We start from the raw sequence: 27,707 nt of genomic DNA, 5'->3' as shown, positions 1-27,707 counted from the left end.
TAATATAATGATAGATGGATGGTAATATAATGACGGATGGATGGTAATATAATGATGGATGGATGGTAATATAATGATGGATGGATGGTAATATAATGACGGATGGATGGTAATATAATGATGGATGGATGGTAATATAATGACGGATGGATGGTAATATAATGACAGATGGATGGTAATATAATGACAGATGGATGGTAATATAATGACAGATGGATGGATGGTAATATAATGATGGATGGATGGTAATATAATGATGGATGGATGGTAATATAATGACAGATGGATGGTAATATAATGACAGATGGATGGTAATATAATGACAGATGGATGGATGGAAATATAATGATGGATGGATGGTAATATAATGATGGATGGTAATATAATGATGGATGGATGGTAATATAATGACGGATGGATGGTAATTTAATGACAGATGGATGGTAATATAATGATGGATGGATGGTAAGATAATTACAGATGGATGGATATTAATATAATGACAGATGGATGGATGGTAATATAATGATGGATGGATGGTAATATAATGATGGATGGATGGTAATATAATGATGGATGGATGGTAATATAATGATGGATGGATGGTAATTTAATGACAGATGGATGGTAATATAATGACGGATGGATGGTAATATAATGACAGATGGATGGTAATATAATGACAGATGGATGGTAATATAATGACAGATGGATGGTAATATAATGACAGATGGATGGTAATATAATGACAGATGGATGGTAATATAATGACAGATGGATGGTAATATAATGATGGATGGATGGTAATATAATGATGGATGGATGGTAATATAATGATGGATGGATGGTAATATAATGACAGATGGATGGTAATATAATGACAGATGGATGGTAATATAATGACAGATGGATGGTAATATAATGACAGATGGATGGTAATATAATGACAGATGGATGGTAATATAATGACAGCATTAGTTACATACGTTCCATCTGAGCTGTTGGAGTTGGTGCTGCCGTCGGTGGACTCCTTGCTACCCTGTCGCGTGACTCGGTTTCTCATCTCCACAGCGATGCCCGTCTCCGTGCTCCGTCTGATCGTACTGCGTAACTTCTTCGCTCGTTCTTCTGGAGATAAGATGTCAGAGGTCAGGGATTAGAGGTTAAATGTTCGGGGTTTAAAGGACCACTCAAGACCTTTCTGAAGACTTCTAGTATCTAGTATCGAAGTACTGTATCTGACAACAACGAGTCGAGGTTTAAAGGTGCACTATGCAGAAATCGCTCCGCCATTTCATGTTTGCTAAAATACGAATAGTTATAAGCTCATTTCTGTTTTTATGTGACAAAACAAAGCAAAGAGAATGTAGATAATCATTGAACCATCTAAAACGCTGTGAAATATATGTTCAATTACCAAAAAGATTGTATTTCTATCTGTTTGAGGGTGGTGTATAAAACTGAAAGTAAAAAATGCAAAAACTAGAATTAAGAAAGGGAACCATAGAAGTATAGCACATAAAACATGCCTTTCCTCTACACTAAAACATTCACACTCGTTTCTCATCAGTTCCACCAGAGGCCTGTCCTCTACACTAAAACATTCGCACTAGTTTCTCACACTCTTTCATTCTCTTTCTCAAAAATCTCTCTATCTCCATCTCTCTCTCCCCTCTCTCCCTCTATCTCACACCATAGTACATCAGCAATGGAAAGGATGGATGTATGAAGAAGGGAAGAAAGAAAGAGTGTAAGAGGAACTGTTTATGCTAAGAGAAAATCTCCCCGGCTAGCTCAACGCTGCATTTCCCCGGCTAGCTCTCTGCTGCATCCCCCAAGCTAGCTCTCTGCTGCATCTCCCCGGCTAGCTCTCTGCTGCATCTCCCCGGCTAGCTCTCTGCTGCATCTCCCCGGCTAGCTCTCTGCTGCATCCCCCCGGCTAGCTCTCTGCTGTATCCCCCCGGCTAGCTCTCTGCTGCATCTCCCCGGCTAACTCTCTGTTGCATCTCCCCGGCTAGCTCTCTGCTGCATCTCCCCGGCTAGCTCTCTGCTGCATCTCCCCGGGTAGCTCTCTGCTGCATCTCCCCGGCTAGATCTCTGCTGCATCTCCCCGGCTATCTCTCTGCTGCATCTCCCCGGCTAGCTCTCTGCTGCATCTCCCCGGCTAACTCTCTGCTGCATCTCCCCGGCTAGCTCTCTGCTGCATCTCCCCGGCTAACTCTCTGCTGCATCTCCCCGGCTAACTCTCTGTTGTATCTCCCCGGCTAGCTCTCTGCTGCATCCCCCAAGCTAGCTCTCTGCTGCATCTCCCCGGCTAGCTCTCTGCTGCATCTCCCCGGCTAGCTCTCTGCTGCATCTCCCCGGCTAGCTCTCTGCTGCATCCCCCCGGCTAGCTCTCTGCTGTATCCCCCCGGCTTGCTCTCTGCTGCATCTCCCCGGCTAACTCTCTGTTGCATCTCCCCGGCTAGCTCTCTGCTGCATCTCCCCGGCTAGCTCTCTGCTGCATCTCCCCGGGTAGCTCTCTGCTGCATCTCCCCGGCTAGATCTCTGCTGCATCTCCCCGGCTATCTCTCTGCTGCATCTCCCCGGCTAGCTCTCTGCTGCATCTCCCCGGCTAACTCTCTGCTGCATCTCCCCGGCTAGCTCTCTGCTGCATCTCCCCGGCTAACTCTCTGCTGCATCTCCCCGGCTAACTCTCTGTTGTATCTCCCCGGCTAGCTCTCTGCTGCATCTCCCCGGCTAGCTCTCTGCTGCATCTCCCCGGGTAGCTCTCTGCTGCATCTCCCCGGCTAGCTCTCTGCTGCATCTCCCCGGGTAGCTCTCTGCTGCATCTCCCCGGCTAGCTCTCTGCTGCATCTCCCCGGCTAGCTCTCTGCTGCATCTCCCCGACTAGCTCTCTGTTGTATCTCCCCGACTAGCTCTCTGTTGTATCTCCCCGACTAGCTCTCTGCTGCAGCTCCCCGGCTAGCTCTCTGCTGCATCTCCCCGACTAGCTCTCTGTTGTATCTCCCCGACTAGCTCTCTGCTGCAGCTCCCCGGCTAGATCTCTGCTGCATCTCCCCGGCTAGCTCTCTGCTGTATCTCCCCGGCATGTCTCTGTTGTATCTCCCCGGCTAGATCTCTGCTGCATCCCCCCGGCTAGCTCTCTGCTGCATCTCCCCGGCTAGATCTCTGCTGCATCTCCCCGGCTAGATCTCTGCTGCATCCCCCCGGCTAGCTCTCTGCTGCATCTCCCCGGCTAGATCTCTGCTGCATCTCCCCGGCTAGCTCTCTGCTGCATCTCCCCGGCTAGATCTCTGCTGCATCTCCCCGGCTAGATCTCTGCTGCAGCTCCCCGGCATGTCTCTGTTGTATCTCCCCGACTAGCTCTCTGCTGCATCTCCCCGGCTAGCTCTCTGCTGCATCTCCCCGGCTAGCTCTCTGCTGCATCTCCCCGGCAAGCACTCTGCTGCATCTCCCCGGCTAGCTCTCTGCTGCAGCTCTGGTGACCATAGCAACCGAGACAGACTGTCCAGATGATAAGAGACTAAAAATACACTAATCTCCTCACATGCACACAAACACACACACACAAACACACATGCAGACCCACACAGCGATCGATGTGGGGATATTAATGGAGTTAGTATGTGGAAGGTCTAGAGGGGCCCTGGTGATTTAGAGTATGGGGAGGTAGGGGGGAGACAGTGGACCTGGTGATTTAGAGTATGGGGAGGTAGGGGGGAGACAGTGGACCTGGTGATTTAGAGTATGGGGAGCTAGGAGGGGGGAGACAGTGGACCTGGTGATTTAGAGTATGGGGAGCTAGGGGGGAGACAGTGGACCTGGTGATTTAGAGTATGGGGAGCTAGGGGGGAGACAGTGGACCTGGTGATTTAGAGTATGGGGAGCTAGGGGGGAGACAGTGGACCTGGTGATTTAGAGTATGGGGAGCTGGGGGGGCGTGGCCTGGGATTTAGAGTATGGGAGCTAGGAGGGGGGAGACAGTGGACCTGGTGATTTAGAGTATGGGGAGCTACGAGGGGGGAGACAGTGGACCTGGTGATTTAGAGTATGGGGAGCTAGGGGGGAGACAGTGGACCTGGTGATTTAGAGTATGGGGAGCTAGGGGGGAGACAGTGGACCCTAGTGATTTAGAGTATGGGGAGCTAGGGGGGAGACAGTGGACCTGGTGATTTAGAGTATGGGGAGCTAGGGGGGAGACAGTGGACCTGGTGATTTAGAGTATGGGGAGCTAGGAGGGGGGAGACAGTGGACCTGGTGATTTAGAGTATGGGGAGCTAGGGGGGGGGAGACAGTGGGCCTGGTGATTTAGAGTATGGGGAGCTAGGGGGGAGACAGTGGACCTGGTGATTTAGAGTATGGGGAGCTAGGAGGGGGGAGACAGTGGGCCTGGTGATTTAGAGTATGGGGAGCTAGGGGGGGGGGAGAAAGTGGACCTGGTGATTTAGAGTATGGGGAGCTAGGAGGGGGGAGACAGTGGACCCTGGTGATTTAGAGTATGGGGAGCTAGGGGGGAGACAGTGGACCTGGTGATTTAGAGTATGGGGAGCTAGGGAGAAGACAGTGGACCTGGTGATTTAGAGTATGGGGAGCTAGGGGGGGGGGAGACAGTGGACCTGGTGATTTAGAGTATGGGGAGCTAGGGAAGAGACAGTGGACCTGGTGATTTAGAGTATGGGGAGCTAGGGGGGAGACAGTGGACCCTAGTGATTTAGAGTATGGGGAGCTACGAGGGGGGAGACAGTGGACCTGGTGATTTAGAGTATGGGGAGCTAGGGGGGAGACAGTGGACCTGGTGATTTAGAGTATGGGGAGCTAGGGGGGAGACAGTGGGCCTGGTGATTTAGAGTATCAGGAGCTAGGGGGGAGACAGTGGACCCTAGTGATTTAGAGTATGGGGAGCTACGAGGGGGGAGACAGTGGACCTGGTGATTTAGAGTATGGGGAGCTAGGAGGGGGGAGACAGTGGACCTGGTGATTTAGAGTATGGGGAGCTAGGGGGGGGGAGACAGTGGGCCTGGTGATTTAGAGTATGGGGAGCTAGGGGGGAGACAGTGGACCTGGTGATTTAGAGTATGGGGAGCTAGGAGGGGGGAGACAGTGGGCCTGGTGATTTAGAGTATGGGGAGCTAGGGGGGAGACAGTGGACCTGGTGATTTAGAGTATGGGGAGCTAGGGGGGAGACAGTGGACCTGGTGATTTAGAGTATGGGGAGCTAGGGGGGAGACAGTGGACCTGGTGATTTAGAGTATGGGGAGCTAAGGGGGAGACAGTGGACCTGGTGATTTAGAGTATGGGGAGGTAGGGGGGGGGGGAGACAGTGGACCCTAGTGATTTAGAGTATGGGGAGCTGGGGGGGGGGGAGACAGTGGACCTGGTGATTTATAGTATGGGGAGCTAGGGGGGAGACAGTGGACCCTGGTGATTTAGAGTATGGGGAGCTAGGGGGGAGACAGTGGACCTGGTGATTTAGAGTATGGGGAGCTAGGGGGGAGACAGTGGACCTGGTGATTTAGAGTATGGGGAGCTAGGGGGGAGACAGTGGACCTGGTGATTTAGAGTATGGGGAGCTAGGGGGGGGGGAGACAGTGGACCCTAGTGATTTAGAGTATGGGGAGCTGGGGGGGGGGAGACAGTGGACCTGGTGATTTATAGTATGGGGAGCTAGGGGGGAGACAGTGGACCTGGTGATTTAGAGTATGGGGAGCTAGGGGGGGGGAGACAGTGGACCCTAGTGATTTAGAGTATGGGGAGCTAGGGGGGGGGAGACAGTGGACCCTAGTGATTTAGAGTATGGGGAGCTAGGGGGGAGACAGTGGACCTGGTGATTTAGAGTATGGGGAGCTGGGGGGAGACAGTGGACCTGGTGATTTAGAGTATGGGGAGCTAGGGGGGAGACAGTGGACCTGGTGATTTAGAGTATGGGGAGCTAGGGGGGAGACAGTGGACCTGGTGATTTAGAGTATGGGGAGCTAGGGGGGAGACAGTGGACCTGGTGATTTAGAGTATGGGGAGCTAGGGGGGGGGGGGAGACAGTGGACCCTAGTGATTTAGAGTATGGGGAGCTGGGGGGGGGGAGACAGTGGACCTGGTGATTTAGAGTATGGGGAGCTAGGAGGGGGGGGGGGGGAGACAGTGGACCTGGTGATTTATAGTATGGGGAGCTAGGAGGGGGGAGACAGTGGACCTGGTGATTTAGAGTATGGGGAGCTGGGGGGGGGGAGACAGTGGACCTGGTGATTTATAGTATGGGGAGCTAGGGGGGGGGGGAGACAGTGGACCTGGTGATTTATAGTATGGGGAGCTAGGGGGGAGACAGTGGACCTGGTGATTTAGAGTATGGCGAGCTAGGGGGGGGGGGGAGACAGTGGACCTGGTGATTTAGAGTATGGGGAGCTGGGGGGGGGAGACAGTGGACCTGGTGATTTAGAGTATGGGGAGCTAGGGGGGAGACAGTGGACCTGGTGATTTAGAGTATGGGGAGCTAGCGGGGAGACAGTGGACCTGGTGATTTAGAGTATGGGGAGCTAGGGGGGAGGAGACAGTGGACCTGGTGATTTAGAGTATGGGGATCTAGGGGGGGGGGGGGGGAGACAGTGGACCTGGTGATTTAGAGTATGGGGAGCTAGGAGGGGGGAGACAGTGGACCTGGTGATTTAGAGTATGGGGAGCTAGGGGGGAGACAGTGGACCTGGTGATTTAGAGTATGGGGAGCTAGGAGGGGGGAGACAGTGGACCTGGTGATTTAGAGTATGGGGAGCTAGGGGGGAGACAGTGGACCCTAGTGATTTAGAGTATGGGGAGCTAGGGGGGAGACAGTGGACCCTAGTGATTTAGAGTATGGGGAGCTAGGGGGGGGGGGAGACAGTGGACCCTGGTGATTTAGAGTATGGGGAGCTAGGGGGAGACAGTGGACCCTAGTGATTTAGAGTATGGGGAGCTAGGGGGGAGACAGTGGACCCTAGTGATTTAGAGTATGGGGAGCTAGGGGGGGGGGGAGACAGTGGACCCTGGTGATTTAGAGTATGGGGAGCTAGGAGGGGGGAGACAGTGGACCCTTGTGATTTAGAGTATGGGGAGCTAGGGGGGAGACAGTGGACCTGGTGATTTAGAGTATGGGGAGCTAGGGGGGAGACAGTGGACCTGGTGATTTAGAGTATGGGGAGCTAGGGGGGAGACAGTGGACCTGGTGATTTAGAGTATGGGGAGCTAGGAGGGGGGAGACAGTGGACCCTGGTGATTTAGAGTATGGGGAGCTAGGAGGGGGGAGACAGTGGACCCTGGTGATTTAGAGTATGGGGAGCTAGGGGGGAGACAGTGGGCCTGGTGATTTAGAGTATGGGGAGCTAGGAGGGGGGAGACAGTGGACCCTGGTGATTTAGAGTATGGGGAGCTAGGAGGGGGGAGACAGTGGACCCTGGTGATTTAGAGTATGGGGAGCTAGGAGGGGGGAGACAGTGGACCCTGGTGATTTAGAGTATGGGGAGCTAGGAGGGGGGAGACAGTGGACCCTGGTGATTTAGAGTATGGGGAGCTAGGGGGGAGACAGTGGACCTGGTGATTTAGAGTATGGGGAGCTAGGGGGGGGGACAGTGGACACCGGTGATTTTGTCAAACTACAGTGGTATGTCCTGACCTAAGGAAAATATTTGAGGGTCTCTATGCAATGCCCTAGGTAAGGGAAAACTATTCCTTAAGGTAAATCCTGGTGACTTTTTGTCGTGGGCTCAAAACGAAAGAGAAAGTCCTACCTGCTCGCTCTAAGTGCCTCATCTGTTCTCCTTTTTGTTTTGTGAACTTCTTGTTCTCTGTGAAATAGGCTATGGGAATTTTTGTAACTTTTCCGACCTTAGCTTAGCGCCAGCGCACTAGCTGCATGACATCTGGACTATTTTAGATTTTTCTCGCTATATAGCGATTGGATTTCCCTGACTCCCTTGCTGAGTGAAGTGTCTTGCTTTGGTAGCTAACTCAGCCTGCACTCTCAAACATTTTACCATGGGATGTGCCCCAGTAAGTCTCTGCTCTTCAATTACTTGTTACTTTTATCTCTTATTCTTATCCGTATTTTTTGTAACTGCATTGTGGGTTGGGGGCTCATAAGTAAGCATTTCACTGTTGTATTCAGCATTTCACTGTATGGTCTACACCTGTTGTATTCAGCATTTCAGTGTAAGGTCTACTACACCTGTTGTATTCAGTATTTCACTGTATGGTCTACACCTGTTGTATTCAGCATTTCAGTGTGAGGTCTACACCTGTTGTATTCAGTATTTCACTGTATGGTCTACACCTGTTGTATTCAGTATTTCACTGTATGGTCTACACCTGTTGTATTCAGCATTTCAGTGTGAGGTCTACTACACCTGTTGTATTCAGCATTTCAGTGTATGGTCTACACCTGTTGTATTCAGCATTTCAGTGTGAGGTCTACTACACCTGTTGTATTCAGCATTTCACTGTGAGGTCTACTACACCTGTTGTATTCAGCATTTCACTGTGAGGTCTACTACACCTGTTGTATTCAGCATTTCACTGTGAGGTCTACTACACCTGTTGTATTCAGCATTTCACCGTAAGGTCTACTACACCTGTTGTATTCAGCATTTCACTGTGAGGTCTACTACACCTGTTGTATTCAGCATTTCACTGTAAGGTCTACTACACCTGTTGTATTCAGCATTTCACTGTAAGGTCTACTACACCTGTTGTATTCAGCATTTCACTGTGAGGTCTACTACACCTGTTGTATTCAGCATTTCAGTGTAAGGTCTACTACACCTGTTGTATTCAGCATTTGACTGTGAGGTCTACTACACCTGTTGTATTCAGCATTTCTCTGTGAGGTCTACTACACCTGTTGTATTCAGCATTTCACTGTAAGGTCTACTACACCTGTTGTATTCAGCATTTCACTGTATGGTCTACTACACCTGTTGTATTCAGCATTTCACCGTGAGGTCTACTACACCTGTTGTATTCAGCATTTCACTGTGAGGTCTACTACACCTGTTGTATTCAGCATTTCACTGTATGGTCTACACCTGTTGTATTCAGCATTCCACTGTGAGGTCTACTACACCTGTTGTATTCAGCATTTCACTGTGAGGTCTACTCCACCTGTTGTATTCATTATTTCACTGTGAGGTCTACTACACCTGTTGTATTCAGCATTTCACTGTAAGGTCTACTACACCTGTTGTATTCAGCATTTCACTGTGAGGTCTACTACACCTGTTGTATTCAGCATTTCACTGTATTGTCTACACCTGTTGTATTCAGCATTTCAGTGTGAGGTCTACTACACCTGTTGTATTCAGCATTTCACTGTAAGGTCTACTACACCTGTTGTATTCAGCATTTCACTGTAAGGTCTACTACACCTGTTGTATTCAGCATTTCACTGTGAGGTCTACTACACCTGTTGTATTCAGCATTTCACTGTAAGGTCTACTACACCTGTTGTATTCAGCATTTCACTGTGAGGTCTACTACACCTGTTGTATTCAGCATTCCACTGTGAGGTCTACTACACCTGTTGTATTCAGCATTTCAGTGTGAGGTCTACTACACCTGTTGTATTCAGCATTTCAGTGTGAGGTCTACTACACCTGTTGTATTCAGCATTTCAGTGTGAGGTCTACTACACCTGTTGTATTCGGCATTTCAGTGTGAGGTCTACTACACCTGTTGTATTCAGCATTTCACTGTGAGGTCTACTACACCTGTTGTATTCAGCATTTCACTGTGAGGTCTACTACACCTGTTGTATTCAGCATTTCACTGTAAGGTCTACTACACCTGTTGTATTCAGCATTTCAGTGTGAGGTCTACTACACCTGTTGTAGTCAGCATTTCACAGTAAGGTCTACTACACCTGTTGTATTCAGCATTTCACTGTGAGGTCTACTACACCTGTTGTATTCAGCATTTCACTGTGAGGTCTACTACACCTGTTGTATTCAGCATTTCACTGTGAGGTCTACTACACCTGTTGTATTCAGCATTTCACTGTAAGGTCTACTACACCTGTTGTATTCAGCATTTCACTGTAAGGTCTACTACACCTGTTGTATTCAGCATTTCACTGTGAGGTCTACTACACCTGTTGTATTCAGCATTTCAGTGTAAGGTCTACTACACCTGTTGTATTCAGCATTTGACTGTGAGGTCTACTACACCTGTTGTATTCAGCATTTCTCTGTGAGGTCTACTACACCTGTTGTATTCAGCATTTCACTGTAAGGTCTACTACACCTGTTGTATTCAGCATTTCACTGTATGGTCTACTACACCTGTTGTATTCAGCATTTCACCGTGAGGTCTACTACACCTGTTGTATTCAGCATTTCACTGTGAGGTCTACTACACCTGTTGTATTCAGCATTTCACTGTATGGTCTACACCTGTTGTATTCAGCATTCCACTGTGAGGTCTACTACACCTGTTGTATTCAGCATTTCACTGTGAGGTCTACTCCACCTGTTGTATTCATTATTTCACTGTGAGGTCTACTACACCTGTTGTATTCAGCATTTCACTGTAAGGTCTACTACACCTGTTGTATTCAGCATTTCACTGTGAGGTCTACTACACCTGTTGTATTCAGCATTTCACTGTATTGTCTACACCTGTTGTATTCAGCATTTCAGTGTGAGGTCTACTACACCTGTTGTATTCAGCATTTCACTGTAAGGTCTACTACACCTGTTGTATTCAGCATTTCACTGTAAGGTCTACTACACCTGTTGTATTCAGCATTTCACTGTGAGGTCTACTACACCTGTTGTATTCAGCATTTCACTGTAAGGTCTACTACACCTGTTGTATTCAGCATTTCACTGTGAGGTCTACTACACCTGTTGTATTCAGCATTCCACTGTGAGGTCTACTACACCTGTTGTATTCAGCATTTCAGTGTGAGGTCTACTACACCTGTTGTATTCAGCATTTCAGTGTGAGGTCTACTACACCTGTTGTATTCAGCATTTCAGTGTGAGGTCTACTACACCTGTTGTATTCGGCATTTCAGTGTGAGGTCTACTACACCTGTTGTATTCAGCATTTCACTGTGAGGTCTACTACACCTGTTGTATTCAGCATTTCACTGTGAGGTCTACTACACCTGTTGTATTCAGCATTTCACTGTAAGGTCTACTACACCTGTTGTATTCAGCATTTCAGTGTGAGGTCTACTACACCTGTTGTATTCAGCATTTCACAGTAAGGTCTACTACACCTGTTGTATTCAGCATTTCACTGTGAGGTCTACTACACCTGTTGTATTCAGCATTTCACTGTGAGGTCTACTACACCTGTTGTATTCAGCATTTCACTGTGAGGTCTACTACACCTGTTGTATTCAGCATTTCACTGTAAGGTCTACTACACCTGTTGTATTCAGCATTTCACTGTAAGGTCTACTACACCTGTTGTATTCAGCATTTCACTGTAAGGTCTACTACACCTGTTGTATTCGGCATTTCAGTGTGAGGTCTACTACACCTGTTGTATTCAGCATTTCACTGTAAGGTCTACTACACCTGTTGTATTCAGCATTTCCCTGTGAGGTCTACTACACCTGTTGTATTCAGCATTTCACTGTAAGGTCTACTACACCTGTTGTATTCAGCATTTCACTGTGAGGTCTACTACACCTGTTGTATTCAGCATTTCACTGTATTGTCTACACCTGTTGTATTCAGCATTTCAGTGTGAGGTCTACTACACCTGTTGTATTCAGCATTTCACTGTATGGTCTACACCTGTTGTATTCAGCATTCCACTGTGAGGTCTACTACACCTGTTGTATTCAGCATTTCAGTGTGAGGTCTACTACACCTGTTGTATTCAGCATTTCAGTGTGAGGTCTACTACACCTGTTGTATTCAGCATTTCAGTGTGAGGTCTACTACACCTGTTGTATTCGGCATTTCAGTGTGAGGTCTACTACACCTGTTGTATTCAGCATTTCACTGTGAGGTCTACTACACCTGTTGTATTCAGCATTTCACTGTGAGGTCTACTACACCTGTTGTATTCAGCATTTCACTGTAAGGTCTACTACACCTGTTGTATTCAGCATTTCAGTGTGAGGTCTACTACACCTGTTGTATTCAGCATTTCACTGTAAGGTCTACTACACCTGTTGTATTCAGCATTTCACTGTGAGGTCTACTACACCTGTTGTATTCGGCATTTCACCGTGAGGTCTACTACACCTGTTGTATTCAGCATTTCACTGTGAGGTCTACTACACCTGTTGTATTCAGCATTTCACTGTATGGTCTACACCTGTTGTATTCAGCATTCCACTGTGAGGTCTACTACACCTGTTGTATTCAGCATTTCACTGTGAGGTCTACTCCACCTGTTGTATTCATTATTTCACTGTGAGGTCTACTACACCTGTTGTATTCAGCATTTCACTGTAAGGTCTACTACACCTGTTGTATTCAGCATTTCACTGTGAGGTCTACTACACCTGTTGTATTCAGCATTTCACTGTATTGTCTACACCTGTTGTATTCAGCATTTCAGTGTGAGGTCTACTACACCTGTTGTATTCAGCATTTCACTGTAAGGTCTACTACACCTGTTGTATTCAGCATTTCACTGTAAGGTCTACTACACCTGTTGTATTCAGCATTTCACTGTGAGGTCTACTACACCTGTTGTATTCAGCATTTCACTGTAAGGTCTACTACACCTGTTGTATTCAGCATTTCACTGTGAGGTCTACTACACCTGTTGTATTCAGCATTCCACTGTGAGGTCTACTACACCTGTTGTATTCAGCATTTCAGTGTGAGGTCTACTACACCTGTTGTATTCAGCATTTCAGTGTGAGGTCTACTACACCTGTTGTATTCAGCATTTCAGTGTGAGGTCTACTACACCTGTTGTATTCGGCATTTCAGTGTGAGGTCTACTACACCTGTTGTATTCAGCATTTCACTGTGAGGTCTACTACACCTGTTGTATTCAGCATTTCACTGTGAGGTCTACTACACCTGTTGTATTCAGCATTTCACTGTAAGGTCTACTACACCTGTTGTATTCAGCATTTCAGTGTGAGGTCTACTACACCTGTTGTATTCAGCATTTCACAGTAAGGTCTACTACACCTGTTGTATTCAGCATTTCACTGTGAGGTCTACTACACCTGTTGTATTCAGCATTTCACTGTGAGGTCTACTACACCTGTTGTATTCAGCATTTCACTGTAAGGTCTACTACACCTGTTGTATTCAGCATTTCAGTGTGAGGTCTACTACACCTGTTGTATTCAGCATTTCAGTGTGAGGTCTACTACACCTGTTGTATTCGGCATTTCAGTGTGAGGTCTACTACACCTGTTGTATTCAGCATTTCACTGTGAGGTCTACTACACCTGTTGTATTCAGCATTTCACTGTGAGGTCTACTACACCTGTTGTATTCAGCATTTCACTGTAAGGTCTACTACACCTGTTGTATTCAGCATTTCAGTGTGAGGTCTACTACACCTGTTGTATTCAGCATTTCACAGTAAGGTCTACTACACCTGTTGTATTCAGCATTTCACTGTGAGGTCTACTACACCTGTTGTATTCAGCATTTCACTGTGAGGTCTACTACACCTGTTGTATTCAGCATTTCACTGTGAGGTCTACTACACCTGTTGTATTCAGCATTTCACTGTAAGGTCTACTACACCTGTTGTATTCAGCATTTCACTGTAAGGTCTACTACACCTGTTGTATTCAGCATTTCACTGTGAGGTCTACTACACCTGTTGTATTCAGCATTTCAGTGTAAGGTCTACTACACCTGTTGTATTCAGCATTTGACTGTGAGGTCTACTACACCTGTTGTATTCAGCATTTCTCTGTGAGGTCTACTACACCTGTTGTATTCAGCATTTCACTGTAAGGTCTACTACACCTGTTGTATTCAGCATTTCACTGTATGGTCTACTACACCTGTTGTATTCAGCATTTCACCGTGAGGTCTACTACACCTGTTGTATTCAGCATTTCACTGTGAGGTCTACTACACCTGTTGTATTCAGCATTTCACTGTATGGTCTACACCTGTTGTATTCAGCATTCCACTGTGAGGTCTACTACACCTGTTGTATTCAGCATTTCACTGTGAGGTCTACTCCACCTGTTGTATTCATTATTTCACTGTGAGGTCTACTACACCTGTTGTATTCAGCATTTCACTGTAAGGTCTACTACACCTGTTGTATTCAGCATTTCACTGTGAGGTCTACTACACCTGTTGTATTCAGCATTTCACTGTATTGTCTACACCTGTTGTATTCAGCATTTCAGTGTGAGGTCTACTACACCTGTTGTATTCAGCATTTCACTGTAAGGTCTACTACACCTGTTGTATTCAGCATTTCACTGTAAGGTCTACTACACCTGTTGTATTCAGCATTTCACTGTGAGGTCTACTACACCTGTTGTATTCAGCATTTCACTGTAAGGTCTACTACACCTGTTGTATTCAGCATTTCACTGTGAGGTCTACTACACCTGTTGTATTCAGCATTCCACTGTGAGGTCTACTACACCTGTTGTATTCAGCATTTCAGTGTGAGGTCTACTACACCTGTTGTATTCAGCATTTCAGTGTGAGGTCTACTACACCTGTTGTATTCAGCATTTCAGTGTGAGGTCTACTACACCTGTTGTATTCGGCATTTCAGTGTGAGGTCTACTACACCTGTTGTATTCAGCATTTCACTGTGAGGTCTACTACACCTGTTGTATTCAGCATTTCACTGTGAGGTCTACTACACCTGTTGTATTCAGCATTTCACTGTAAGGTCTACTACACCTGTTGTATTCAGCATTTCAGTGTGAGGTCTACTACACCTGTTGTATTCAGCATTTCACAGTAAGGTCTACTACACCTGTTGTATTCAGCATTTCACTGTGAGGTCTACTACACCTGTTGTATTCAGCATTTCACTGTGAGGTCTACTACACCTGTTGTATTCAGCATTTCACTGTGAGGTCTACTACACCTGTTGTATTCAGCATTTCACTGTAAGGTCTACTACACCTGTTGTATTCAGCATTTCACTGTAAGGTCTACTACACCTGTTGTATTCAGCATTTCACTGTAAGGTCTACTACACCTGTTGTATTCGGCATTTCAGTGTGAGGTCTACTACACCTGTTGTATTCAGCATTTCACTGTAAGGTCTACTACACCTGTTGTATTCAGCATTTCCCTGTGAGGTCTACTACACCTGTTGTATTCAGCATTTCACTGTAAGGTCTACTACACCTGTTGTATTCAGCATTTCTCTGTGAGGTCTACTACACCTGTTGTATTCAGCATTTCACTGTAAGGTCTACTACACCTGTTGTATTCAGCATTTCACTGTATGGTCTACTACACCTGTTGTATTCAGCATTTCACCGTGAGGTCTACTACACCTGTTGTATTCAGCATTTCACTGTGAGGTCTACTACACCTGTTGTATTCAGCATTTCACTGTATGGTCTACACCTGTTGTATTCAGCATTCCACTGTGAGGTCTACTACACCTGTTGTATTCAGCATTTCACTGTGAGGTCTACTCCACCTGTTGTATTCATTATTTCACTGTGAGGTCTACTACACCTGTTGTATTCAGCATTTCACTGTAAGGTCTACTACACCTGTTGTATTCAGCATTTCACTGTGAGGTCTACTACACCTGTTGTATTCAGCATTTCACTGTATTGTCTACACCTGTTGTATTCAGCATTTCAGTGTGAGGTCTACTACACCTGTTGTATTCAGCATTTCACTGTAAGGTCTACTACACCTGTTGTATTCAGCATTTCACTGTAAGGTCTACTACACCTGTTGTATTCAGCATTTCACTGTGAGGTCTACTACACCTGTTGTATTCAGCATTTCACTGTAAGGTCTACTACACCTGTTGTATTCAGCATTTCACTGTGAGGTCTACTACACCTGTTGTATTCAGCATTCCACTGTGAGGTCTACTACACCTGTTGTATTCAGCATTTCAGTGTGAGGTCTACTACACCTGTTGTATTCAGCATTTCAGTGTGAGGTCTACTACACCTGTTGTATTCAGCATTTCAGTGTGAGGTCTACTACACCTGTTGTATTCGGCATTTCAGTGTGAGGTCTACTACACCTGTTGTATTCAGCATTTCACTGTGAGGTCTACTACACCTGTTGTATTCAGCATTTCACTGTGAGGTCTACTACACCTGTTGTATTCAGCATTTCACTGTAAGGTCTACTACACCTGTTGTATTCAGCATTTCAGTGTGAGGTCTACTACACCTGTTGTATTCAGCATTTCACAGTAAGGTCTACTACACCTGTTGTATTCAGCATTTCACTGTGAGGTCTACTACACCTGTTGTATTCAGCATTTCACTGTGAGGTCTACTACACCTGTTGTATTCAGCATTTCACTGTGAGGTCTACTACACCTGTTGTATTCAGCATTTCACTGTAAGGTCTACTACACCTGTTGTATTCAGCATTTCACTGTAAGGTCTACTACACCTGTTGTATTCAGCATTTCACTGTAAGGTCTACTACACCTGTTGTATTCGGCATTTCAGTGTGAGGTCTACTACACCTGTTGTATTCAGCATTTCACTGTAAGGTCTACTACACCTGTTGTATTCAGCATTTCCCTGTGAGGTCTACTACACCTGTTGTATTCAGCATTTCACTGTAAGGTCTACTACACCTGTTGTATTCAGCATTTCACTGTGAGGTCTACTACACCTGTTGTATTCAGCATTTCACTGTATTGTCTACACCTGTTGTATTCAGCATTTCAGTGTGAGGTCTACTACACCTGTTGTATTCAGCATTTCACTGTATGGTCTACACCTGTTGTATTCAGCATTCCACTGTGAGGTCTACTACACCTGTTGTATTCAGCATTTCAGTGTGAGGTCTACTACACCTGTTGTATTCAGCATTTCAGTGTGAGGTCTACTACACCTGTTGTATTCAGCATTTCAGTGTGAGGTCTACTACACCTGTTGTATTCGGCATTTCAGTGTGAGGTCTACTACACCTGTTGTATTCAGCATTTCACTGTGAGGTCTACTACACCTGTTGTATTCAGCATTTCACTGTGAGGTCTACTACACCTGTTGTATTCAGCATTTCACTGTAAGGTCTACTACACCTGTTGTATTCAGCATTTCAGTGTGAGGTCTACTACACCTGTTGTATTCAGCATTTCACTGTAAGGTCTACTACACCTGTTGTATTCAGCATTTCACTGTGAGGTCTACTACACCTGTTGTATTCGGCATTTCACCGTGAGGTCTACTACACCTGTTGTATTCAGCATTTCACTGTGAGGTCTACTACACCTGTTGTATTCAGCATTTCACTGTATGGTCTACACCTGTTGTATTCAGCATTCCACTGTGAGGTCTACTACACCTGTTGTATTCAGCATTTCACTGTGAGGTCTACTCCACCTGTTGTATTCATTATTTCACTGTGAGGTCTACTACACCTGTTGTATTCAGCATTTCACTGTAAGGTCTACTACACCTGTTGTATTCAGCATTTCACTGTGAGGTCTACTACACCTGTTGTATTCAGCATTTCACTGTATTGTCTACACCTGTTGTATTCAGCATTTCAGTGTGAGGTCTACTACACCTGTTGTATTCAGCATTTCACTGTAAGGTCTACTACACCTGTTGTATTCAGCATTTCACTGTAAGGTCTACTACACCTGTTGTATTCAGCATTTCACTGTGAGGTCTACTACACCTGTTGTATTCAGCATTTCACTGTAAGGTCTACTACACCTGTTGTATTCAGCATTTCACTGTGAGGTCTACTACACCTGTTGTATTCAGCATTCCACTGTGAGGTCTACTACACCTGTTGTATTCAGCATTTCAGTGTGAGGTCTACTACACCTGTTGTATTCAGCATTTCAGTGTGAGGTCTACTACACCTGTTGTATTCAGCATTTCAGTGTGAGGTCTACTACACCTGTTGTATTCGGCATTTCAGTGTGAGGTCTACTACACCTGTTGTATTCAGCATTTCACTGTGAGGTCTACTACACCTGTTGTATTCAGCATTTCACTGTGAGGTCTACTACACCTGTTGTATTCAGCATTTCACTGTGAGGTCTACTACACCTGTTGTATTCAGCATTTCACTGTGAGGTCTACTACACCTGTTGTATTCAGCATTTCACTGTAAGGTCTACTACACCTGTTGTATTCAGCATTTCACTGTGAGGTCTACTACACCTGTTGTATTCAGCATTTCACTGTAAGGTCTACTACACCTGTTGTATTCAGCATTTCACTGTGAGGTCTACTACACCTGTTGTATTCAGCATTTCACTGTGAGGTCTACTACACCTGTTGTATTCAGCATTTCACTGTAAGGTCTACTACACCTGTTGTATTCAGCATTTCAGTGTGAGGTCTACTACACCTGTTGTATTCAGCATTTCAGTGTGAGGTCTACTACACCTGTTGTATTCGGCATTTCAGTGTGAGGTCTACTACACCTGTTGTATTCAGCATTTCACTGTGAGGTCTACTACACCTGTTGTATTCAGCATTTCACTGTGAGGTCTACTACACCTGTTGTATTCAGCATTTCACTGTAAGGTCTACTACACCTGTTGTATTCAGCATTTCAGTGTGAGGTCTACTACACCTGTTGTATTCAGCATTTCACAGTAAGGTCTACTACACCTGTTGTATTCAGCATTTCACTGTGAGGTCTACTACACCTGTTGTATTCAGCATTTCACTGTGAGGTCTACTACACCTGTTGTATTCAGCATTTCACTGTGAGGTCTACTACACCTGTTGTATTCAGCATTTCACTGTAAGGTCTACTACACCTGTTGTATTCAGCATTTCACTGTAAGGTCTACTACACCTGTTGTATTCAGCATTTCACTGTGAGGTCTACTACACCTGTTGTATTCAGCATTTCAGTGTAAGGTCTACTACACCTGTTGTATTCAGCATTTGACTGTGAGGTCTACTACACCTGTTGTATTCAGCATTTCTCTGTGAGGTCTACTACACCTGTTGTATTCAGCATTTCACTGTAAGGTCTACTACACCTGTTGTATTCAGCATTTCACTGTATGGTCTACTACACCTGTTGTATTCAGCATTTCACCGTGAGGTCTACTACACCTGTTGTATTCAGCATTTCACTGTGAGGTCTACTACACCTGTTGTATTCAGCATTTCACTGTATGGTCTACACCTGTTGTATTCAGCATTCCACTGTGAGGTCTACTACACCTGTTGTATTCAGCATTTCACTGTGAGGTCTACTCCACCTGTTGTATTCATTATTTCACTGTGAGGTCTACTACACCTGTTGTATTCAGCATTTCACTGTAAGGTCTACTACACCTGTTGTATTCAGCATTTCACTGTGAGGTCTACTACACCTGTTGTATTCAGCATTTCACTGTATTGTCTACACCTGTTGTATTCAGCATTTCAGTGTGAGGTCTACTACACCTGTTGTATTCAGCATTTCACTGTAAGGTCTACTACACCTGTTGTATTCAGCATTTCACTGTAAGGTCTACTACACCTGTTGTATTCAGCATTTCACTGTGAGGTCTACTACACCTGTTGTATTCAGCATTTCACTGTAAGGTCTACTACACCTGTTGTATTCAGCATTTCACTGTGAGGTCTACTACACCTGTTGTATTCAGCATTCCACTGTGAGGTCTACTACACCTGTTGTATTCAGCATTTCAGTGTGAGGTCTACTACACCTGTTGTATTCAGCATTTCAGTGTGAGGTCTACTACACCTGTTGTATTCAGCATTTCAGTGTGAGGTCTACTACACCTGTTGTATTCGGCATTTCAGTGTGAGGTCTACTACACCTGTTGTATTCAGCATTTCACTGTGAGGTCTACTACACCTGTTGTATTCAGCATTTCACTGTGAGGTCTACTACACCTGTTGTATTCAGCATTTCACTGTAAGGTCTACTACACCTGTTGTATTCAGCATTTCAGTGTGAGGTCTACTACACCTGTTGTATTCAGCATTTCACAGTAAGGTCTACTACACCTGTTGTATTCAGCATTTCACTGTGAGGTCTACTACACCTGTTGTATTCAGCATTTCACTGTGAGGTCTACTACACCTGTTGTATTCAGCATTTCACTGTGAGGTCTACTACACCTGTTGTATTCAGCATTTCACTGTAAGGTCTACTACACCTGTTGTATTCAGCATTTCACTGTAAGGTCTACTACACCTGTTGTATTCAGCATTTCACTGTAAGGTCTACTACACCTGTTGTATTCGGCATTTCAGTGTGAGGTCTACTACACCTGTTGTATTCAGCATTTCACTGTAAGGTCTACTACACCTGTTGTATTCAGCATTTCCCTGTGAGGTCTACTACACCTGTTGTATTCAGCATTTCACTGTAAGGTCTACTACACCTGTTGTATTCAGCATTTCACTGTGAGGTCTACTACACCTGTTGTATTCAGCATTTCACTGTATTGTCTACACCTGTTGTATTCAGCATTTCAGTGTGAGGTCTACTACACCTGTTGTATTCAGCATTTCACTGTATGGTCTACACCTGTTGTATTCAGCATTCCACTGTGAGGTCTACTACACCTGTTGTATTCAGCATTTCAGTGTGAGGTCTACTACACCTGTTGTATTCAGCATTTCAGTGTGAGGTCTACTACACCTGTTGTATTCAGCATTTCAGTGTGAGGTCTACTACACCTGTTGTATTCGGCATTTCAGTGTGAGGTCTACTACACCTGTTGTATTCAGCATTTCACTGTGAGGTCTACTACACCTGTTGTATTCAGCATTTCACTGTGAGGTCTACTACACCTGTTGTATTCAGCATTTCACTGTAAGGTCTACTACACCTGTTGTATTCAGCATTTCAGTGTGAGGTCTACTACACCTGTTGTATTCAGCATTTCACTGTAAGGTCTACTACACCTGTTGTATTCAGCATTTCACTGTGAGGTCTACTACACCTGTTGTATTCGGCATTTCACCGTGAGGTCTACTACACCTGTTGTATTCAGCATTTCACTGTGAGGTCTACTACACCTGTTGTATTCAGCATTTCACTGTATGGTCTACACCTGTTGTATTCAGCATTCCACTGTGAGGTCTACTACACCTGTTGTATTCAGCATTTCACTGTGAGGTCTACTCCACCTGTTGTATTCATTATTTCACTGTGAGGTCTACTACACCTGTTGTATTCAGCATTTCACTGTAAGGTCTACTACACCTGTTGTATTCAGCATTTCACTGTGAGGTCTACTACACCTGTTGTATTCAGCATTTCACTGTATTGTCTACACCTGTTGTATTCAGCATTTCAGTGTGAGGTCTACTACACCTGTTGTATTCAGCATTTCACTGTAAGGTCTACTACACCTGTTGTATTCAGCATTTCACTGTAAGGTCTACTACACCTGTTGTATTCAGCATTTCACTGTGAGGTCTACTACACCTGTTGTATTCAGCATTTCACTGTAAGGTCTACTACACCTGTTGTATTCAGCATTTCACTGTGAGGTCTACTACACCTGTTGTATTCAGCATTCCACTGTGAGGTCTACTACACCTGTTGTATTCAGCATTTCAGTGTGAGGTCTACTACACCTGTTGTATTCAGCATTTCAGTGTGAGGTCTACTACACCTGTTGTATTCAGCATTTCAGTGTGAGGTCTACTACACCTGTTGTATTCGGCATTTCAGTGTGAGGTCTACTACACCTGTTGTATTCAGCATTTCACTGTGAGGTCTACTACACCTGTTGTATTCAGCATTTCACTGTGAGGTCTACTACACCTGTTGTATTCAGCATTTCACTGTAAGGTCTACTACACCTGTTGTATTCAGCATTTCAGTGTGAGGTCTACTACACCTGTTGTATTCAGCATTTCACAGTAAGGTCTACTACACCTGTTGTATTCAGCATTTCACTGTGAGGTCTACTACACCTGTTGTATTCAGCATTTCACTGTGAGGTCTACTACACCTGTTGTATTCAGCATTTCACTGTGAGGTCTACTACACCTGTTGTATTCAGCATTTCACTGTAAGGTCTACTACACCTGTTGTATTCAGCATTTCACTGTAAGGTCTACTACACCTGTTGTATTCAGCATTTCACTGTGAGGTCTACTACACCTGTTGTATTCAGCATTTCAGTGTAAGGTCTACTACACCTGTTGTATTCAGCATTTGACTGTGAGGTCTACTACACCTGTTGTATTCAGCATTTCTCTGTGAGGTCTACTACACCTGTTGTATTCAGCATTTCACTGTAAGGTCTACTACACCTGTTGTATTCAGCATTTCACTGTATGGTCTACTACACCTGTTGTATTCAGCATTTCACCGTGAGGTCTACTACACCTGTTGTATTCAGCATTTCACTGTGAGGTCTACTACACCTGTTGTATTCAGCATTTCACTGTATGGTCTACACCTGTTGTATTCAGCATTCCACTGTGAGGTCTACTACACCTGTTGTATTCAGCATTTCACTGTGAGGTCTACTCCACCTGTTGTATTCATTATTTCACTGTGAGGTCTACTACACCTGTTGTATTCAGCATTTCACTGTAAGGTCTACTACACCTGTTGTATTCAGCATTTCACTGTGAGGTCTACTACACCTGTTGTATTCAGCATTTCACTGTATTGTCTACACCTGTTGTATTCAGCATTTCAGTGTGAGGTCTACTACACCTGTTGTATTCAGCATTTCACTGTAAGGTCTACTACACCTGTTGTATTCAGCATTTCACTGTAAGGTCTACTACACCTGTTGTATTCAGCATTTCACTGTGAGGTCTACTACACCTGTTGTATTCAGCATTTCACTGTAAGGTCTACTACACCTGTTGTATTCAGCATTTCACTGTGAGGTCTACTACACCTGTTGTATTCAGCATTCCACTGTGAGGTCTACTACACCTGTTGTATTCAGCATTTCAGTGTGAGGTCTACTACACCTGTTGTATTCAGCATTTCAGTGTGAGGTCTACTACACCTGTTGTATTCAGCATTTCAGTGTGAGGTCTACTACACCTGTTGTATTCGGCATTTCAGTGTGAGGTCTACTACACCTGTTGTATTCAGCATTTCACTGTGAGGTCTACTACACCTGTTGTATTCAGCATTTCACTGTGAGGTCTACTACACCTGTTGTATTCAGCATTTCACTGTAAGGTCTACTACACCTGTTGTATTCAGCATTTCAGTGTGAGGTCTACTACACCTGTTGTATTCAGCATTTCACAGTAAGGTCTACTACACCTGTTGTATTCAGCATTTCACTGTGAGGTCTACTACACCTGTTGTATTCAGCATTTCACTGTGAGGTCTACTACACCTGTTGTATTCAGCATTTCACTGTGAGGTCTACTACACCTGTTGTATTCAGCATTTCACTGTAAGGTCTACTACACCTGTTGTATTCAGCATTTCACTGTAAGGTCTACTACACCTGTTGTATTCAGCATTTCACTGTAAGGTCTACTACACCTGTTGTATTCGGCATTTCAGTGTGAGGTCTACTACACCTGTTGTATTCAGCATTTCACTGTAAGGTCTACTACACCTGTTGTATTCAGCATTTCCCTGTGAGGTCTACTACACCTGTTGTATTCAGCATTTCACTGTAAGGTCTACTACACCTGTTGTATTCAGCATTTCACTGTGAGGTCTACTACACCTGTTGTATTCAGCATTTCACTGTATTGTCTACACCTGTTGTATTCAGCATTTCAGTGTGAGGTCTACTACACCTGTTGTATTCAGCATTTCACTGTATGGTCTACACCTGTTGTATTCAGCATTCCACTGTGAGGTCTACTACACCTGTTGTATTCAGCATTTCAGTGTGAGGTCTACTACACCTGTTGTATTCAGCATTTCAGTGTGAGGTCTACTACACCTGTTGTATTCAGCATTTCAGTGTGAGGTCTACTACACCTGTTGTATTCGGCATTTCAGTGTGAGGTCTACTACACCTGTTGTATTCAGCATTTCACTGTGAGGTCTACTACACCTGTTGTATTCAGCATTTCACTGTGAGGTCTACTACACCTGTTGTATTCAGCATTTCACTGTAAGGTCTACTACACCTGTTGTATTCAGCATTTCAGTGTGAGGTCTACTACACCTGTTGTATTCAGCATTTCACTGTAAGGTCTACTACACCTGTTGTATTCAGCATTTCACTGTGAGGTCTACTACACCTGTTGTATTCGGCATTTCAGTGTGAGGTCTACTACACCTGTTGTATTCAGCATTTCACTGTAAGGTCTACTACACCTGTTGTATTCAGCCTTTCCCTGTGAGGTCTACTACACCTGTTGTATTCAGCATTTCACTGTGAGGTCTACTACACCTGTTGTATTCAGCATTTCACTGTAAGGTCTACTACACCTGTTGTATTCAGCATTTCAGTGTGAGGTCTACTACACCTGTTGTATTCAGCATTTCACTGTAAGGTCTACTACACCTGTTGTATTCAGCATTTCAGTGTGAGGTCTACTACACCTGTTGTATTCAGCATTTCACTGTAAGGTCTACTACACCTGTTGTATTCAGCATTTCCCTGTGAGGTCTACTACACCTGTTGTATTCAGCATTTCACTGTGAGGTCTACTACACCTGTAGTATTCAGCATTTCAGTGTGAGGTCTACTACACCTGTTGTATTCAGCATTTCACAGTAAGGTCTACTACACCTGTTGTATTCAGCATTTCACTGTGAGGTCTACTACACCTGTTGTATTCAGCATTTCACTGTGAGGTCTACTACACCTGTTGTATTCAGCATTTCACTGTAAGGTCTACTACACCTGTTGTATTCAGCATTTCACAGTAAGGTCTACTACACCTGTTGTATTCAGCATTTCACTGTGAGGTCTACTACACCTGTTGTATTCAGCATTTCACTGTGAGGTCTACTACACATGTTGTATTCAGCATTTCACTGTAAGGTCTACTACACCTGTTGTATTCAGCATTTCACTGTGAGGTCTACTACACCTGTTGTATTCGGCCCATGTGACCAATAAAATTTGATTTGATTTGATATGTGGTTATGTTTTAGTTGTGTTGTGTTTTTCTTTTTTTAGGGGGTAGATCAGCTTTAATAGTGCGATAGATTTTGGCGTCTATCAATGTAATGTTGTCTGCACCATTTCCAATCCCCCATGTTTTTGGAATATTTTTTAAATATATTTTTCTTTATTATTTTCCCCTAACCCTACCACCCGTCCCCCATTCATAAAGTATTCGCTTGTAAGTTGGCTGGAAATGTAATTGAAACCAGTAGTAATGAGTGCAAATGATTTGGCTTAATTTGAATGTATACATTTAAAGTTATTTCTGTTTGAGTTTACATTAAAGGGAATAGGCTGGCTTGTTTATTAGTTTATTTATCACAGAGAAACAAAGGATTCTTCCTGGCTAGCCTTGATTGAGATAGAGGGGCTTATCATGCTTAGAAAGGAGTCCTGATTGGTCTGCCATGCCATAAACTACTGTCTATAATTTAATGGGCACAACAACCACCCGAGCCACTGTCTGTTCACCCCGCTATCATCCAGAAGGCGAGGTCAGTACAGGTGCATCAAAGCAGGGACCGAGAGACTGAAAAACAGCTTCTATCTCAAGGCCATCAGACTGTTAAACAGCCATCACTAACACAGAGAGGCTGCTGCCGACATACAGACTTGAAATAATTGACCACTTTAATAAATGGAACACTAGTCACTTTAATAATGCCACTTTAATAATGTTTACATATCTTGCATTACTCATCTCATCTGTTCTGTATTTTATACCAACTATTGCATCTTGCCTATGCCGCTCTGTCATTGCTCATCCATATATTTATATGTATATATTCTGAGCCCATTCCTCTACTTAGATTTGTGTGTATTAGGTAGTTGTTGTGGAATTGTGAGATTACTTGTTAGATATTACTGCATTGTCGGAATTAGAAGCACAAGCATTTCACTACCCTCGCAATAACATCTGCTAACCACGTGTATGTGACCAATACAATTGGATTTGATCTGATTTGGGGGCTTCCCTCATCAGTGGTCTATCGCAGATTTGTTTTTTTTAAAGATAATAGCAATGGACAACTGCAAACTGACATGGCCATCTATTGTTGTCGTGAACATATGAACAGGTCTAGACAATAGAGACCCATCCACTTAGCGTCTGGTGGATTGATTTGGTTTTATATCAACAACAAAAAAGAGGATATATATATATATATATATATATATAAAACCTTTATTTAACTAGGCAAGTCAGTTAAGAAAATATTCTTATTTACAATGACGGCTTACCAGGGAACAGCGGGTTAACTGCCTTGTTCAGGGGTGGAACAACAGATTTTTACATTGTCAGCTCAGGGATTCAATCTAGCAACCTTTCGGTTACTGGCCCAACGCTCTAACCACTAGGCTACCCTGCCGCATGTTTACCAGACGGAATGTGAAGAACAGCATGTCAGGATATAGGCCGAGTAGATATAATGTATTTTTACCTGGAGATTTCTCCTTCTTGTAGGCTACTACTTTCACCACCTGGTTACTACACTACCTCACTCTGTTTAGCACGTGGCCTCGTGAATACTTAATGAGATGGGTGGGGCTAAGGCTTAAGAGGGTGTGAACGATGCTGAATGGGAGTACTCAAAAAAAAAAGAGCTCTTGAGTGTAAAAACGTTCAAGTGGATTATCTGGTACTTGTCAACAAGGTGGAATAACAAGTTTATCACATTTCAAATAAGCATAACTTGTCCGCGTTTCCCCCAACTAAACCATTTTGAAGCTCTGACGCTGTATTTTTTTATAACATATACAAACAAGACACTCTTGGAAATGGTACAAATGACTCGATTAGGAAATGTAGTCACATACACTGAGAGTACTACCATTGGCACTTATCTATCTTTTTGTTGTTGTTGTTGCTATTCTCCTTCTGAATGGCGCACATACACAATCCATGTCTCAAATGTCTCAAGGCTTAAACATCCTTGTTTAACCCGTCTCCTCCTCTTCATCTACACTGGTTGAAGTGGATTTAATAACACGTGACATCAATAAGGGATCATAGCTTTCAGCTGGATTCACCTGGTCAGGCCATGTCATGAAAAGAGCAGGTGTTCTTAATGTTTTTAATGCATCACTACAGACTCCAACAGTTCCACTAGTGATTCTACAGGTCCCAGGTCTGTTATATCAGTGTTGAATCACTATAGACTACAACAGTTCCACTAGTGATTCTACAGGTCCCAGGTCTGTTATATCAGTGTTGAATCACTATAGACTCCAACAGTTCCACTAGTGATTCTACAGGTCCCAGGTCTGTTATATCAGTGTTGAATCACTATAGACTACAACAGTTCCACTAGTGATTCTACAGGTCCCAGGTCTGTTATATCAGTGTTGAATCACTATAGACTCCAACAGTTCCACTAGTGATTCTACAGGTCCCAGGTCTGTTATATCAGTGTTGAATCACTATAGACTCCAACAGTTCCACTAGTGATTCTACAGGTCCCAGGTCTGTTATATCAGTGTTGAATCACTATAGACTCCAACAGTTCCACTAGTGATTCTACAGGTCCCAGGTCTGTTATATCAGTGTT

At 44.4% G+C, this 27,707-nt stretch overlaps 1 protein-coding gene across 1 annotated transcript in view; it reads right to left on the bottom strand.

Annotated features, from left to right (window-relative positions):
* The window catches only part of LOC106570720 (regulating synaptic membrane exocytosis protein 3-like), an 89,113-nt gene that overhangs the window by 11,837 nt on the left and 49,569 nt on the right, over window positions 1-27,707 (bottom strand). Inside the window, exon 2 of the mRNA XM_014143202.3 lies at window positions 987-1,128. Coding sequence (XP_013998677.1) covers window positions 987-1,128 — 142 coding nt within the window. The remainder of the gene's footprint in view (window positions 1-986; window positions 1,129-27,707) is intronic.

Source organism: Salmo salar, chromosome 14, assembly GCF_965601325.2.
Source record: "Salmo salar chromosome 14, fSalSal1, whole genome shotgun sequence".
NCBI lineage: Eukaryota > Metazoa > Chordata > Actinopteri > Salmoniformes > Salmonidae > Salmo > Salmo salar.
Note: the sequence above shows the minus strand (reverse complement) of the source record. Positions and strands in the feature narration are given on the sequence as shown.